The sequence below is a fragment of the Cornus florida genome, unplaced genomic scaffold, assembly GCF_030987335.1.
Source record: "Cornus florida cultivar Cherokee Brave unplaced genomic scaffold, ASM3098733v1 CherokeeBrave_3.0.0_Hap2_Chr04, whole genome shotgun sequence".
Lineage (NCBI taxonomy): Eukaryota > Viridiplantae > Streptophyta > Magnoliopsida > Cornales > Cornaceae > Cornus > Cornus florida.
The window spans coordinates 54,031,038-54,049,088 of NW_026775574.1; the positions used below are offsets into that span (position 1 = coordinate 54,031,038).

The following is an 18,051-nucleotide window of genomic DNA, read 5'->3' on the forward strand; positions in this document are numbered from 1 at the left end:
CAAATTTTTATTTACATTTAAAAGTAAAGTCAATTTTGTCATTTTATAGCTCAGTAAAAGGCAATTTGATCATTTTTAAGATATATGGAATTTTTTAAAATAGATTGGACATTTATGGTCAAAATTTAAAAGTAATAAAATTTTTATGAAATTAATTCTAAATAAAATTACAAATAACTATTATAAAAGTTTTAATTTGACCATTAAATGTTGGTTTTCTAGACATTTTTTTCCCCAATAACTTCTACACCTCTCCCTTTTCTATTACACAGTTATACTATTATAAAATTGAAGCTAAATTTTGCAATTGTAATTTTGTTAAATAATTGATTTGTTTTTAAAAATTATTTTATGTTTAACTATTTTAATATGTTTAATATTTTTCTAGAATTGTTTTTGTTACTTTTTAAAGTTTAGCGCTTAAATAATAAGTCAATTTTTTCATCAATTGTTTTACAAACTATTACTACTTTAGCAAGATTTTTTTTTTCTTAAAGGCTTTGTTTGGTTAGTTGGAAATAGTTAGAAAAGAAAGGAAAGAGAAAATTTTTAAACTTTTTTAGAGTTTAAAAAGAAAGAGAAAACTAATGGAAAATTTTGTTTTTATACTTGTTTATTTTCTTTCAAAACTTTTCATTCACAAAATACAGGGAAATAATTTTTTCCCAGTGAAATGTTTGCCTTTTTACTTGGAATTCCTATTTTACCCATTAACTTAATCATGAAAAATAATTTCTTCTTTTATTTTTGTACTGAATTTCTAAGAGGGAAATTCTATTCAAAACAACTTATTTATTTATTTTATTTATTGCATAAGTTCATATATAATTGACAACAACAAAATACAATCAAATCTCTCTAAAAAAATAAGTATTGCCATCAATACGTGTTTTTTTTAAGTTTCATTTTTCATACACTAATAATTAGTTATACTTTTGCTTTAAAAAATATTATGAAGTCTTATTTTAAATATAAATAATTATATTATTAAATTTAATAATCCATTATTTTACTATTTCTTTAGACATCAACAAATACAAATTCATTTATTTATTAGTATTTTTAATCATTTTCTTTTCACTTTTATGCTATTCAAAATAACAAATTATTATTTTTCTACAATTTTCTTAAATAAATTTTTATTCTAACCAAATGCAGGCCGGAAAATAATTTTTTTTCTATTCACTTCATTTTTCTTTTATTTTTTATTTCTATTTTTTTTTTCTTGCTTATTTCCATCTAATCAAATGGAGCCAAAAAAAAAATTATAATTGTAACCATTAACATAAAAGTATTTATCCATAATTTTACCTTATTTTAAACCACAATAACTATTTTATTTTTAATTAGTTCTTCTCCTCTTCAAGACCAGTCAGTTCTCACTTCTCACTTCACTACTTCCTCTTCTACCGAGGAGGGGAGGCATTTCATTTCCCCGCCAAAAACGTTAAACTCTTTTAACACACTACTTATATATAATATATTCCCGATCAATTTTCATATATGTATTTCGGTTGTCGCAAAAGTGCCAGCACTGGGGAATGAGAATGGCTTCATCCAAAACCAAAACCAAAACCCTAATGGATTTCCTCCAACCCGCTAAACGTTTGAAGAAAGATTCATCTACATCACAATCACTTCCAAAGATTATGACCACTGCCGTTTCTTCATCCATCTGCAGATCATCTGACCCTGACTCTGCCGCCGGCGCCGGTGTCGACTCTTCATCTTCTTCCTCCTCGGCCAGCCTCACCCATCAACAGAAATTGCGGATTGAATTGAACCAATTTCTGGCCAAAGCCAAAAGAAACCTCAGAATCTGTTCCGAGAGAGTGTCCAAGTCTACCACAGGTACTCTTGCTCATTCTTCTGCTGTAATTTATATGTCCTTCTTTGTTTTCCTCTGAGGTCCTATTTTCTTTTCCTTGAGCAATGTTATTTCATTGTGGCGGGGAAGTCACGAGTTTGAAACTGGAAATAGCATATCGGCATGTGGAGGTAAGCCTGGTATATTAACATCCAATTTGAAATAAAAAATAGTGTATCTAGGTGTGGAGGTAAGCTTGTGTACATCTGATCTCAATAGACCCTGCAATAGTGGGAGCTTTATACACTAGGATAGCCCTTTTTTCAGTTTTTATTTTATTTTCCTTATTCATTGTTCATCATTTGTTGGGTTGTTAATTTATTCTCTTCATGTTTATCATTTGATGGGTTATATTGTATGTGTATATTTATGTCATTATGTGCATATATGTCTTTTGATGGTATATGGGTTGTGTGTGTGTGTGTGTCTGTAGTATTTGAATGTATATCCTTTGATGGGATTATATTTATGTTGGTGTATATCAGCTGAAGGTGTGGGTTATGTGAAGTTGGAAGAACTTTTGGTGGAGGAGACGTGGTTGGAAGCACTTCCGGGAGAGCTTCAGAAGCCCTATGCAACGAAGTTGTGCACATTTGTTGAGAGTGAAATATGTGGTGATAGTAGTGGTGGTGGTGGTAGCCGCATACCCATCTATCCTCCCCAGCACTTGATCTTCAATGCCCTTAACACCACCCCATTCGACAGGGTCAAGGTTGTCATCATCGGACAGGTATTCTAGTCTATATCCAGCATCCGCATTTCTTTGGTAAGCAATTGTCATTTTTTACCTTTTATATGCTTTCTTTTGTAAAGGGATGAAACAATAGCTTAGTCAACTAAGCCATATTGGTTGATAATAATTATTCACATAATTTTAGTACGTTCAGTTGAGTGGAAGTTTTGTTTACTAATGTTGGACAATGGAAAGTATGAGACCTAAAGCTTGGTTTTGTTTTTCAAAATTTTCTCCATTTCTTCCATAATGAAATAGAACACCACATCTTCTATTCTCTGTCTGTTTTTTTAAACATAAATAGATGATAATGAAAAAAGAAAGCCATGACCTTGGTGCAAGTACCCAACTAACTCAGAATATTTTATTAAAGAAGTATGATGTAATTGTATTTTCTTTTTCCATTAATTGGTCTTGAACAAAACATGATTGTTGCAGCCCTGATGTTCTATCCACATTAGTACAAGATCCCCAAAAAGGGTTTGTTTCATTCGAATTTTGAAAGGCACTAAATTATAGGAGTATACGAGATTATTTACCACCATCTTGTTGGGGATTCAAAACATCCCTTTCTCTCTAAATGATATCGCAACTCCAATTCTTTTGCTTTAGTCCCCGTCCCTCAACTCTACTTTTTAGTTTGTTTGATTTAGGATTCCCAACCTATTCTTCTTGTAACACTGAATTATGTTTAGAACATGCATCTTATCATATCAACTTCCATGATTAATTGTATTTTAACTTTTTAAATTTGGTGATATTTTGAAAAGGAACTATTTTGGGAAGATCTCTTGTAGCTCTTCTTCTTTCCTTTCTTTTTTTTTTTTTTTTCCTTTTGTAAGTAGTTTGGTATTAGAGGTGTCCCACGTCGGATCTGGATGGGAAGTGAAATGGGTATAAATGGGTGGGTATGCAGCACTACCCAATGGCTTAAGCTTTTGAGTTAGACTGTTAGGGGGCAAGTCCCTGATCTGTTACAGTTGGTATCAGAGTCAGACCCAATTTTTGATCTGGTGTAACACCAAGCACTTGACCCGGAGGTGTACCACCCCGGTTAGGCAGGTTCGCCCGACCGCAATAAGGGCGTTGCGAGTTCGGGTGGGGAGAATGTTAGAGGTGTCTCACATTGGATCTGGATGGAAAGTGAAATGGGAATAAATGGATGGGTATATAACACTACCAAATAGCATAAGCTTTTGGGTTAGAGGGCAAGCGTTTGCCCGCTACATTTGGCAAATAGAGGGCCAAGAGCGCCTGACCTGCTATATTTGGCAAATAGAGGGCCAAGAAATATCGAGTGGTTATGTGGCTGAAGGTTTCCAGGGAATACAAATAACCTCGTGTGTGTGTGTGTGTGTGTATACACATATATTGGTCTAGATTTGGTGAGTATATGTAATAACTAGTGAATTACAACTCCATTGTTCAACAATTGGTGGCATTTTTCATATTCATGGCCCTGATGAAGTAATGACAGGTGAATTAGTTGTTTTTGAAGAGGGTATAACAGGCAACTTCGTGTAAGGCAGATTTTTTCTTGTTGGGGTGTGAGTGAAAAAGTTGACAAATCAAATCAACTCTAATGCGAACTCTTGACAATTCATTTATCTGAAAATAAGCTACAACCACTTCTGATTCCATAACATTTCGTTCATAATTACTACAGATTCTTTCATTTCCATGTAAACATAATTTCCTTCTAGGTTTACAATCCACTACATTGATCATAGTGAAAGGTAATTTATATGCATGTGTTTCAAAGTTAATGCGATATAAAAAGGATTTTTCTGATGGTTTCCTTGCAATCATCGTGGCGAGATGATACTTGTGATATTTCCACTTGAAACGTATATTATTTAGCAGTTCAAACCTGTATTAGTGCATAATGTATGTATTGAAAAGATAATATGTGTAGAAGGCAATAAATGATAAATATATAATGCATTAAAAGTAGAATAGATTACTTAATGTGTTGAAGGGGGAAAATGGAAACTGCTCAAACACCCACAAATTGGGTTTGTCTTCAACTTTTCCTTCTTCCTTGGTTTGCTTAGATTAGCTTTGGAATTAATAAGACTTGGACGCTAGGAAAGTGTGATAGTGCAAAGGGGCAGGGGTGTCTATTTTTGGGAGGGAGTTTAAGTTTGTGAAATAAGAGGAGGTGAAGTGTGTATGTGGATGAAATGAGGGTAGCTTGGGAATATTAAATAACTTAATATGGACATATTTGGAACTTTGGGGTACGTTGGGGCATTTAGATCGTGCTGGTGACAGTTTTGATGAGTTGCCACACTTAAAATTTCCTAGGGGTGGTGAATCAAGGTAGGCAATTTTGTGTATTTAAAGGATTTTACTCACCATGTAAATTTGTTTTGACATGCTCAGTGTATAATTGACTTATGAGTGTGTCCGACCTGCTTATGTATAGAAAACTAAGGCTGTTTTGGTGTGTGACTTCTTTGTGCGTAAATTAAAAATTTTAGTCCCCATCAAATTCAAGATCATGTGGGACATGTGGCAATTTATGGGGGCTTGCTGTGCTCCCAATTGAATTTACGAGTGACGGTGCCACTCATGTGCTATTTTTCATTGTTTTTTTACTAGTGCACAAAAGGGAATTGCGAACTGTACATTTTTAGCCAGTGTGCATGTCCATCACCGCTCTTGACTGTTTTCTTCATTGAGCATGTTTAACATGCTTATTACACTCCCGTGCTTTGTTACCTGAATAAGTTTTTAGTAAATATCCTCATATTGGATTATCTTCATTTTTTTTTCTCTATGTCATTACATGTAAATAAGCAAACACCCCCATTTGACTTCCTTAAGAATAGTATAAAAATAAATACCAAAGGAATAAAAGTCAACTCTCCCTCCTTAAGAGCAAAATTAAGCTTTTGCACTTTTAAATTCTCCAACTTTCAAATGGTAGTGATTTCTCTAATGAAAAATCTTGAAAAATCAATTTAATTAAGGACCACGATCTCCAAATGCTGGGAAAAATCATTTCATATTTGCACTCGACACTTTTCTGGAGGCCGAAATTTGGATATGTATGAATAGGCTTATTTTTTACTTTTTCATTGACTTATTGTGACTGCATTGTTGAGCTCTCCCCCTAAATTTGTATGTGCTGAATCCATTTCATTGTTCATTTTTTATATTGAGGCCAATGGAGTTATGAAAATTTCAGTCAACGTTGGAAATTGGAGGGTTGACTACATGTCCAATGGTTAGCTTGGAGCGCTCTTAATGGGAGGTTACTTATTAAGTTCAGAACCGACCATGGATTTGTAATTGGATTGTTCAAATGCTTTGTGTAGAGGGTTAAAGGTGGTCGAGAAGGGTTGTTCTGAATGAATTTTTGAATGTTTGGGAAATTTTGGGGTTTGAAGTTGATATGAGGCTATCGTGCTGTCTATGTTTTTTCGGTTTGAGAATGTTTGGATTTGGTTGAACTTTTAATTGGGTAGGGCAATATGGAATGTATACAGTTCCTTGATATTATGTTTCCAGATTTTCGAAGTGTGGGATGGAATTTCTCCATATCTGATCAAAAATTGAAATATTTAGAAGGATATTAAACATGGGCTGATCAGTTTTTTATATTCTCCAAACATGAACTGTGGGGGGATTCCAGTGACTCCGGGATCTATCTATGGTTGCACAACTATAGTCCTGAAGAAAAGGCCAACTCTAGAAATAGCTTTATGGACAGTGTCCATGTTTAACTTGTCTCATTCTAGTCTCGTTGTTGCTTAAGACATCAATTTTAGTTCAAAGAAGAAGGGTTTTTGAAGCCCTGATATTCCATGCTGTAATTTTAATCATTTGGAGTGGGGTTTGGAGTTGCTTTTGAAAACTCTGGACTGTCGCTGTTGTGTTTTTTGGGGCACATTCTTCTTGTTCTTCCTTGGTATTTTTATGTGCTGAAGCCTTTTGGTCACCATGACGTTTCCTGATTATACAGTAAAGGAACATTTTATTATTGATTGCTTTAATTTGCCAAACTTGTCACATCGTTCATAGGGTTTCTGTTTTGTGATCTGATAATCTTTTTAGCATATTACTAAAATATTGCTGCGTCTCATAAAAATGCATTTTTTGGTGATGGAATGAAAATGGCAATACGGTTATGCAATAGCTTTTCCTTGTAAATAATTATTAGCATAAATGTTGAAGGAATAAATATGTTATCAAAAAAAATGTTGAAGGAATAAATATAGAATTATCGTTTGGTATTTTCTTTTGTCAGGATCCATATCATGGACCTGGTCAAGCAATGGGCCTTTCTTTCTCTGTGCCTGAAGGCATGAAAGTTCCTTCAAGTCTGGTAAACATATATAAGGAACTTCTCCAGGATCTATGCTGCACGATTCCTTCCCATGGGAATTTGGAAAAATGGGCTATACAGGTAAAATTGATCTAATAATGTTGCCATGCCTTTTTTTTTTACTCCATACTTGTAGCTACCAATCTTATGTGTATGTGTGTATGTTATGTAATCCCTTAATGCCCTTTTATAAGCTTTAGAAACCCTTATTCAGGTTCTAAAATGATTACAAATTGATTTGGAATATTTTCGACGTGTTTTGGGTGAGTTAAATTCCAAATCGGTGTGAATCCCTATTAAAATCGCTGCCCTGACAAATACCGGTGGAACTAGGGACTAGTACTAGTTCTTGACTATCTTGAGCATGCTGTCCTGGTACTTAAGGAAGTTGTATCGGAACAAATTTCTTGTGCTGTGTTTAGCAGCAGACTTCACAACAGACTTGGATTCTGGGGCTTCATTAAGTGGTTAAATGAAGTCCTAACCAAGCATATATTATTGGAAAGTTTGTGGAGTCTACTTTCTGGACATATAAAGATTATTACAAAATATTAAGTTTAAAAATAGCTATAACTCCAGAAAGGAAAAAAGGTCAAATTTTGGCGGGATACAAAACCCTACATATGTATTGACTCTAAGCCCACTCAAAGCACGTTACAAGGTCTTCTTTAGAAAGAACAATATGTCACGTGTAGGCATATTCCGTGAGCAAAAGTTGTGTCATGGTCTATATGTTGTGTACTCTAGTGGAAGGTTCACATTGATATTGAAGTTGTGATTGTAGATTGAAGGAAGATTGAGCCAAAAGACTACATTGACATCTTGCTTCATCAATCACACATTATAAAGAAATAAGTGACCATAGGATCAGCCACGGACCTAGCATAGGCCCAGTGGGGGCATGGGATTTTTTAATTTGTATTACTATCTATATATTTTGTTAAAATTAAAAAAATGCCCCCACTCAATTTTTGAAAATACTCTATTATATACTCTTGCCCCCATTGATTTTTTTTGGATCCAAAAGATGCTAAAGTAATCGCCTCTCTCTCTCTCTCTCTCTCTCTCTCTCATTTTTTCACTTAATCAATTCTCTCTCACAATCTCATTATTGACTCAATTTACTCTTAAAATACAGGATCATATATATATATATATATAAAACTATATATTTATTAGTCAACGTGTCCCCGCTGTGTCTTGGTGTCTATATCTTAATTTTTTACGATTTGCTGTGTCGTCGTGACTCGCGTCCATGTCATATCTGTGTCTATGCTTCTTAGATGGTAATCGACTCTCTCCCTCGTATTTTCCCATCATCCATCCCCTCCCTCTTTTTCATAAATATAATAAACAAAAATTTTATCAATTAAAATTAGGTTCTTATGATTATTATTAAATTTGAATTAAGTTTGATTTAATTGAAGACTAATTTTCAGAAATTTTAAAACTAATTAATAATTAGTTTTAAATATAATTATGAAGTTGAATATTATTTATTTAAGAATGAATTTGGAAACTTTAATGTTGGTTAGAAAGCTTAAATTTTGAGTTTTAAGTTGAAAACCAATTTAAAAGTGGTTTTTGGTAAGGAGTTCATGTTGGGAAAACTGACCTTCAAAATTTCATATAAAATAAAATACTTTGAATTTCTTTATGAGCTTTATATATTCAGAAACTAGACTATATGCCTAATTTTTGGCCTGCTTTACCGCCCATCGAAGTGTTCAAAGTAAGGCTATGTGCTGTCAGGTTCAGCAAAAAATGTTAATTGATCAAACCTGAACGTCCTTCAATCGAAGTTACTCTGGAATAGCTTGACCAAAAGCTTAATCCATTGAGAAAAACACGAGGTGTCGACCAATGCATTGATCAATTGAATGGACGCCCAAAGTTGGAAAAAAAACATTTCCAAGTCCAAAAAGGTTTTTAAACTTTCTAAAACATTAGTAATAATTTTCTAATCACATCAACACTATAGAAAGATAATCTAGGGTTCTCTAAACATAAGAATAACACAAGAGAACAATTAAACAAGTGTAAGAGAGATTGAGAGCTTTGTTTTTCAATCACAAGTGAAGTTCTTCAGACACTACCCTATATTAATTTGTGATTGAGTTCTTAAAGTAAAGAGTTTCAGTATGTATCAAAAAAAGAAAAGAAAAAAGTAAAGAGTTTCATTGAAAATTTGAAGGTTGGTCAACGACAACACCTACACATGAAAGGTTGGATGACTAGCATTAGAGTTCAAATCACTGATTGGATAAACAGATCATGTGAGGAGCAGATCTGTTGATGGAACATACTCAAGTAGAGAGTTTGGTTGATCAGTCTGTGTCAAGAGGTAACAAGTGGTTCTTCTATGGTTTAAGAACTGTTAACCTAGTTGTAAACTTCTTTCTCATAGTCGATTTGATTTGCATGATTGCTTATATTATAATTAATGTTTCATCATGATTTCTATGATTACCCTGACATCTTCCATTTGTTGTTATTATTATTATTATTTTTTTTTGTGTGTGTGTGTGTGGAAAATTGCTCATGCAATTCATTAAGTGTCCAAATAATTGATTGAAATTGATTGCATCTCTTGGTCCCACTAAACTAATTGTTTTTATATTCTTTTTATTTTATATGATTGCGATCAACAATTGCATCAAATTTACCCTGATGGGTAGACTATCTCATCTCTATCCAAGGAGCAATGCTTTACAATAGACAAAATCTTTACAGAGAATGATGTCAATTACCTGATCTGCCATTTAATGATATAGTAGTATCTGCATTTCTATCTCAAAAAGGCCGTCAGCAGTATGAAAAATTAAAATTTTAAAGCTGTCACTTTATTTGAATAATGCCTTCGAAGTAAGTAATTGTTCAGTTTTGACATCAAGAAAGGCATTGTGAACTTGTATTGCATATGCCATTTGCTGTGCTGCTGATATTTATTTTACTAGATAATTCTGTCTACTAAATCAAATTTGTTGCATTTTTATATGTCTTATTTAATCTGATATGACATGCTATGTCATAGTATTATGTCTTAAAAACTAAGAATGACAATGATACTGCAATATTGCAGGGTGTGCTCTTGCTCAACGCTGTTCTTACTGGTAAGATATTTCATTTTTCATTTACCATTGATCTTTCATGAACTTCATCATTCTCTAATTTTTACTTAATCAATTCTCTCTCACAATCTTGTTATCGACTCAATTATAGTTAGATATTGCAACTCATTTTTAAAGTGAAGTGACTTGAATAGTACACAATCACACAAAGCAGTTAATTAATAATCAAGAATAGGAGAGACACTTTTTTTTTTTTTGGGAAAATCATGGAGACTTGTGTTAACTAATCCATTATGAAGCAAAGAAGTAGAAACTCAGTACTTCGATAAAAGACTGATACCCTACACTGACTAAACAAAAGAGTTGTACCGTTGACGAGTCATCTCACGCCTGCTCTCTCGAGTTCGAATGCTGCTGTTGTTAACACAATCACTCCACATGACCCACCAACTTCCACATTGACTGAAAGCTAAACATCCACACAAACACATGCAAGAAGTATAAGTTTTTGCTTCTGATCTTTACTAAATCAATAAATTCAAAAAATAATGTCAATACCAATCAACATTCATACGTACATCTAAATCACTTAAGCTCCATTTGGTTGGAGGGATGGAAAAATGGATGGAAGGGAGAGGAGGGGGGATGAATATGACATCCTTGGGGAGGTTAGGCGTCTCCCTCACTTTTTGTTTGGTTGAATCATGAATGCAAGGGATAGTAGAAAGGATGAATGAGTGACACATTTCTTTTGTTTGTTGGAAGGAAGGGAAGGAGAGTTTTTTTTATATATTTTTCCAATATACCCTTATTATATATGTGAGAGATAGGGGTTAACTAGTGATTTTGTTAGTAATTAAAGGTTAAAATTGTTTTACATATTTGTAGGGTACCTTTTCCCTCCTCTCTTCCATTCTTCCTTCCAACCAAAGATAGTGTTAGGGTGTGTGAAACAACCAAGAAACATAAATCTTGCTGGAAAAGGTATATAGGCAGAGAACTCAATTGCAAGCCTTCAAGTTCCCAATCGTGTTTATGTCTGTATGTGTGTGTATGTATATGTCTCTTAAAAACCCTAGCAAGTGTTTTTATATGATTCCATACCTCTTGAGAAGTTTAAACAAGCTCTGATACTGATTAGGAGAACTTTTATTTGATTGAGAGCAGAGGATTTGTGAGTGGAAGGATGGAGCAGTCGGAGATTGGGACCTGGGGCAAAGAGATGGAGAACAAAGCTGGTAGCCAGGATAACTACTCCTGTTCAAATTTTGACTCTATCGAATCCTTTTGTAGATAATAGTTGAAATTTAGGTCTAGGATGATTAGAATTTGAACCTTTTTTTTTTTTTTTTTTTTTATAAGTAAAAGTCGATTAGAAAAGAGCTCAAAAGGGGAACGCGTCCCTAATACAAAAAGCAAAAATTGAACCTAAGGACCAATAGAGTCCAAAAGATCAACTAAGTCATCAGTCGAGGAGCAAGTGCTTCCTTTCAAATAACAGAAAATAGAACGAAGAATATGAATTTTCAAGGTCGCCAAAGACGATTCCTTTCCTTTGAAATTTTTGCTATTCCTCTCTCTCCATATGCACCACCAAACACGGTGTGGAACTATCCTCCAATAGTCACGAGCTTGACTTTTCACTAGGCATCTTCTCCATGCATTAATCAATCCTATGGAGGTCTGAGGCATTACCCAATGAACGCTAAAAATGCCGAAGATTTGAACTTTTAAGATAAGAGAAAGAACAAGAGAAAAGGATGTAAAGAATGGTTGTAGAATACATCTAACATCACCGGGTTATGCGCAAATATTAATGGCTGCTTTGTTGTCACAATAAAGTCTGGTAGGTCCATCATCTATAATGCCCAAATCACTCATCAAGGTCTAAATCCAAATAAGTTCACATACTCCATGAGCTAAGTCCCAAACTAGATATAGAAAAAGAGGGAGGGTGGGGAGTCTTCTGCAACTTTTTAACTAACTATAACAGAAATTTCAAATTCCTTGGGAATTTAATAATTCTCTGCTGTAACATATACTGAAATTTCAGTTCTCTTTTTATTTTATTTAAAGCAAAGAATAAAATGGAAATCCCACACAAATTTTGTGGGGAAAGCCTTTATGGAAGAAACTATGAGACCCTAGACCAGGAAAAACCAATCACTATGTAGAAAAGGTTATGAATCATAGTTATCAGACTGTTACCCTAGAATCATCTAAGTAACCTTTAATTTAGACTCATGTCAGATACTTCGAGTTGTGCTGCAGTAGATCAACTAATCCGCTCATCACGTGATTGGCTTCTTCCTGCCGTCCAGATACCTCTTATCCTTTCTTTGTGTGAAACATGGTGTTGAATATACTTGAAGCTTGAATGATCATAGTATCAATAGTCAAAGATAACTCACCATCTAGTGAAGTTTGCAAAAATGAAAAGACAAAGAAACAAAGCACTCAAAGCCTTTATGTTCTCGAAGGATGCAAAAATGCTCTAATGATCAGGAGTTATTACTTTTGAAGCCTTATGAGAGTTTAAATAGGTTTTGTGAGCTGAAAAATTAGGGTTTAGTGTTTGAAACCAGAATTGGGGGAAAAAAAAATCTGCAAGGTTCAATCGATTCATCAATTTGGTTGATTATTTGAACCGAGCGTGCTCATTGTCCAATTAAAACTTGGCTTCAATCTACATATTTTTTATATGCATTCAATCACACATGTTACACAATCAACCATCATAAACAATATGAATGCTCAACTAAATATTTTAATTTGGTGAGTTAGTACTTGAGAGTGATTTTACCTTTTTGATCTTGATAAATTCTTTAATTGCATTGAAGTATTTTGGATCAAAAGTTAACACATTGCTAACTAACTAAACTTCATTTTAGAAAATAAAATACAGGCTCTGTTTTGTACAAAAATTGCCAACCTAAGTCCTTGTGACATAACAAAATCCACTTTTATTTCATTGGATTGACCTTTGAACACTTCACCAAGTGTTGATGGACAAACATTTCTACTCAAAATTCTGTTGAACTACAATTGCCAAGATGGTAGTACTAAATCACTGAACAAGATTCCTCAAAGATTTTCTTCTCCAACAACTGAAAGGAAGTTGTGTATTAAAAGGTCACTTTATGGGTTGAAGCAATCTGCAAGGGCTTGGTTTGAAAGAATTTCATAAGGCAATGATAAGATTTGGGTACAAAGTTACAAACAGCCATGGAGATTATACCGTGTTCATTAAGTGAATGAGAGGCATGATGCCTTAATAGTTTGAGTTGATGAGATGATACCAAGGAAGTCTCCCGATTTAAGGATCATCTAGCTAGAGAATTTGTAATAAAACACTTGGGTTACATTATGTTTCTTCTTGGGGGTTGAGATGGCTAGATCAAGCAAAGGTATTTCTTCCTGGATCATATCCTAAGTGTAATTTCTCAAAATGTTCTTAGACAACACGAGTATTAAAAAATGGGCACAGTTTCCGTGCAGGGCAAACTATGTTGCTTGATGCTTCAATTCAACTTGGGGCATAGAAAATAAAATTGACAACTTTGGTATTTTAGCTCTGTTCCCCTGTATTAAAATATTGATGTACGAGGAGTTTGACATTTAAACATAAAACCCCAAGTCCATGTAAGTCAACAGTTGTGCTACTTATTGAATATTTTTATGGCAATTTCTTCTAGAGCATTAGCATATTGGAGTGGTTTTCTGTTTTTAACTCTGTTCCATTAACTTATATTTTCTTAATTTCTTCAGTTAGGCAGCATCAGCCGAATTCTCATGCGAAAAAAGGCTGGGAGCAATTTACTGATTCTGTCATCAAGACAATTTCACAAAAGAAGAGAGGAGTTGTTTTTCTTCTATGGGGAAATTATGCTCAAGCAAAATCCAGGTAATTTCATTTAGTAATCTTGGCTGCAGAGGCTCTGAACTTCTTTATTAAAAGCTTCATCAATATATTTAGCATACCAAAACACACTTGACAAGATAAATGTGCAGAAAAGCATCAACTTGATTGAACAATTTCAACTTAGAACATCTCTCCGGACATCATTCACGGAAAATTTTCTCTATTCTTGTAGTGTTAGGATGGCAATGTACGGTTATGAAACTAAATTTAATATTGTAAAAAATCAGATATGTTGAATTAATACACAAAAATGTTTCTAAATCTTGTGAAGTCTTGAATTCATTGGGTAAAGGCATAAAACAACAAATTTAGTGGAGCTCAACCGAGTAATCGAATAAAACAAGGTGGCTTGAACGGCACAACAGTTAGATAGGGTAGTAGAGTTATGTGTCAAGACCCAACTCACACTGTGTAGATATTGTCTGATTTACATCCTCTTGGAGCTCAGAGTTATAAAACGTGTTCACTAGGTAGGAGGCATCTCCTTAGAAGTGCCAACAACTTCTCCCCCAGGCGAGATGTGGGACATCATCATCACCCACTCTCAGGATCCAACACTTCCCCCCATATTCTGGTTGGGGATTGTCTCTGATACCATATGTCGAGACCGATCTCACACTTTGCACCCTCTTGGAGATCACGATTTTATAACATGCCTACACAGGGAGGAGATATCCCCTTTATAAATGCTAGCAACTTCTCTCACCCGATGAGGGACGTCACATTATGTGACACGATCTAGTGGTGGTCAGTTGATCGACCTAGTTGAAGTTGCAAAAAATAAACAATTGGCACAAGTGCTACAGAAAGAGTAATACATTGACATGCTGTTTGAGAAATGTGGATTCAGGAATTATTCCACTTGAAGATTTTTTATATTCGAAATGTATATTCAGGAATTATTCTACTCGAATGTTAACCAACTGCTCAAGAAGTTTACTGTTGGAGAGGATATATAAAACTTGTGTAATTATATCATGAACACTCCTCATGTGTAGCCAAATTTTCTGTTTCTAGCTAGTGAGATTGCATAGAACTATGGACAAAATGTGGCCAACTTCCCCTTGGTGAGATGGTCAAGTACGTGCATTTATCTTATTGCAAGGGGTGAGATTCAAGCCTAGGCCTTTCCTGCTTCAATGCCATGTTAACAACTAGCTACTCCAAAAGCTTAAAATATCAGTGATGAAATAACATGAGTTTTTATTTATCAACAATATATTATGAAATTGAGAGTGAAGAAAGCATTAAACTCGGTTTAATAAAAAAGGTTAAGAATGATATTTAAGTTGGAAATTTAAATAACAAGGGATAACTTCGAGTTTTGCTTGCCTTAATGAGAAAATTTGGTAGAATATAGGAACTTCAGAAAGAATTGAACTGTTGTTATTATTCTTATAGCAAAATGTCATACAGGTTGATTGATGAGACAAAGCACCATGTTCTCAAAGCAGCTCACCCTTCTGGTTTTTCTGCAAACAGAGGCTTCTTTGGATGCAGGTTTGTTTATACCCTTGATGATATTTTGTATCAAGTCTACACTGTTCTATTAATTTTGATCAAATTAAATGTAGATGTAAGCTTACCTCAAGTGTTATTTGAACTTGCGAGCGCGTTTTGGAGTTGAGTTTTAGAGGGAAAGGAAAAGAAAGGATAAGGTTGAAGAGGAGAGAAAATAGAGGAAAATAAACCATATTCCTAGAGTTTTCTTATAAGTGGAGAAAAAAAAGAGACAAAATTAGGTCCTTCTATGCTGATTCAGTGAATCATATTAGAGGAATGAGGTCTTGGCGGAAAACCGAATACCTCACATCCTCCTATTAGTACTAGTTAGCTTGCATATTTGGGAAAGGGAAATTGATTATGCTCGTTAAAACTAAATGGAAGCAGGAATGGAGACGAATGTGAGAATTTTTGTGATTTAGTTTAGTGGTAGTACTCAGTTTGAAGCAGCTATTACCAGTAACCTGGTTCACAGTAATCCTCTCTGAATCCTGACCTTCCTTCAAGTCATTGGATTTCACATTTGCAGCAGCTATTACCATTAATCTGGTTCACAGTAATACCAAGTGAATCCTGACCTTCCTCAAGTCATTGGATTCACACAGTCATGCTTCAGTGTGTGGTTACTTCAATCCTTCTTTTATTCACGAGTTGGGATCACATAGATTAATTGTGCTTAAAATGGAGGCTGGTGTTCATGGGTCCGTGTTAACATTTGTAGTTTCAAGTGAAAAAGTTGTTTTATGATATGGAAGAAAATTATATTCGTTTTAAGGGCATGAACATAATGTTAATGTTGAGGTAATTTTCTATTGCTGATAATTGTGTACAGGCATTTTTCTCGCACAAACCAGATCTTGGAGAAAATGGGGAGTTCTCCGGTAGATTGGCAACTTTAATCCAACGGAGCAGCTCCAATTTTTTGACTTCTAAATCGGTCTCGTGCTAATCTAGTAGACGGGACTTCCAGGGTTTAGTAGGTATTTATGTCCCATCTTGTCTAGCTACTTTTGTCACTGGTTCTGATGAATCACACAATCGTCCACTATGGTTTGAAGTTGATCAATCACATGTAATTTAATTACAGTATGTGCTCTAGTTATTTGTATTTGCAGATGTTCTTTTGTGATGCAATGCAAAACTTACAACAGCATGCAAGTCAAGGAGGGATTCATTCTCTGTTACTACGTCTTTTATGTTTCACTTGGGTCACATGTTCAACTTTTTGCAATGCTGGCTGTTGCATTTTATAGGTAGGCTCTATTTGTTTCCACGTAAAATATTTTCATTGGAAAAGATTTTCTTTTTTCAGGTAAAATATTTTTTATTTTTATTTTTTCGGTGTTTGGCAAAGCTCTAGGTTAAGTCCATCGGGCGTATCGTGTATAACTTGCTGAAAATTGATGGGTAAGTTATAATTGTTAGATTTTAATAATTTTTTTGTAAATATTTTACGACCAAATACCAAAAAATAAGAAAATATTTTACACCCAAACAAATGGAGCCCTGAGGTTTATTTTTATTTTTATTATTATTATTTTTAAAGTGTGATCCCCACTGGTATGATTCCTAATGATTCATTTGAGAGAGGTAGGGTATCCCTAAAATTCAAGTGATTTGGGAATTTAGTATAGTCATTCTGTATGTGTGTGATGTTTGTGTGTGGAAAAACTACTGCTTGACAATCTTTGTAGGTTTGTTTGTTACAAATGTATTATGGTCACTAACCAGGGTCTTCTTAATAATTTTCTTTGCTCGAGTAAAAGCTCAGCCCTCAACAAGGAAATCATGACAAATGATTTTTATCTCGACTTGAAATATCGATCAAAATTTTCAATGTGACATTTTATCAAACACTGAGATAAATCAAATTTTATACTACTTCAGGACCCCTTAGCCAAGCTCGACAAAATCGAACCAAAGTTCAAAATTGTTGTCAATAATCAATACCGATCAAAACGTTAGTCCTCTGAGCAGCATAGGGTCAGAGAACATAGATTTAGAATTTGAAAAATAACTTACGTGAATATTTAAGTTTGTTGGGAAATTCATTTACTTGGAAAATGTTTTTTTATGCTTTTAACATACAATCAAACGTTGGAAAGTACCCAAAAAAAAAAAAAAAAAAAAAAAAAAAAAAAAAATCTGAAAAACATTTACTTCGAAACAAATGGAGCCATTGCCAATCTTAAGCATTGCAACAAGAAACGATATTTTGTTTGTATTTCTAAATTCATAAAACACCAAAATATGGATTTGAAAAACACAACCAAACAAGTGAAAATGTCAAAAATATTTTACTTCAAAACAAATGGAGCCAGTGGCTTCGATTTTAATTACAAAAACAATACAATTAGGAGACCATTTATGTGCAACAAGTAAAAATCACCATAGTCAAGGAGTTTATTCAATTTAATTGTACCACTAACCCTTTAAAAGGCGCTTTGACTGAAATATTTCAGTCAACCAAGTAAAAAAAAAAAAAAAACATAATTTGCTTTTAGCTCACAGCCTTGTACAAACGGACACACCAAACAAATACATATATATCGTGTACAAACAAATACATAAATATAAACTAATAACAAAACCTCATTTCTTCCCATTTCGACCAGCAAATCA

At 34.0% G+C, this 18,051-nt stretch overlaps 1 protein-coding gene across 1 annotated transcript; it reads left to right on the forward strand.

The window, feature by feature from the left end:
• Positions 1–1,358: 1,358 nt before the first annotated feature.
• On the forward strand, positions 1,359–16,762 carry LOC132303259 (uracil-DNA glycosylase, mitochondrial). Its single transcript, XM_059800447.1, has 7 exons — positions 1,359–1,851; positions 2,353–2,597; positions 6,856–7,014; positions 10,016–10,046; positions 13,773–13,908; positions 15,343–15,426; positions 16,262–16,762. Exons 1-7 carry the CDS (start codon positions 1,542–1,544, stop codon positions 16,326–16,328), a joined length of 1,032 nt encoding a protein of 343 aa, XP_059656430.1. The 5' UTR covers positions 1,359–1,541; the 3' UTR covers positions 16,329–16,762.
• Positions 16,763–18,051: the final 1,289 nt, after the last annotated feature.

What these genes read in the sequence shown, in the direction of transcription:
- LOC132303259 (XM_059800447.1), top strand. Translation starts at nt 1,542, where the DNA reads ATGAGAATGGCTTCATCCAAAACCAAAACCAAAACCCTAATGGATTTC. An exon ending in TGGAAAAATGGGCTATACAG is followed by an intron (nt 7,015 to 10,015) that starts GTAAAATTGATC and finishes GCAATATTGCAG; the next exon opens with GGTGTGCTCTTGCTCAACGC. An exon ending in GCTCAACGCTGTTCTTACTG is followed by an intron (nt 10,047 to 13,772) that starts GTAAGATATTTC and finishes TAATTTCTTCAG; the next exon opens with TTAGGCAGCATCAGCCGAAT.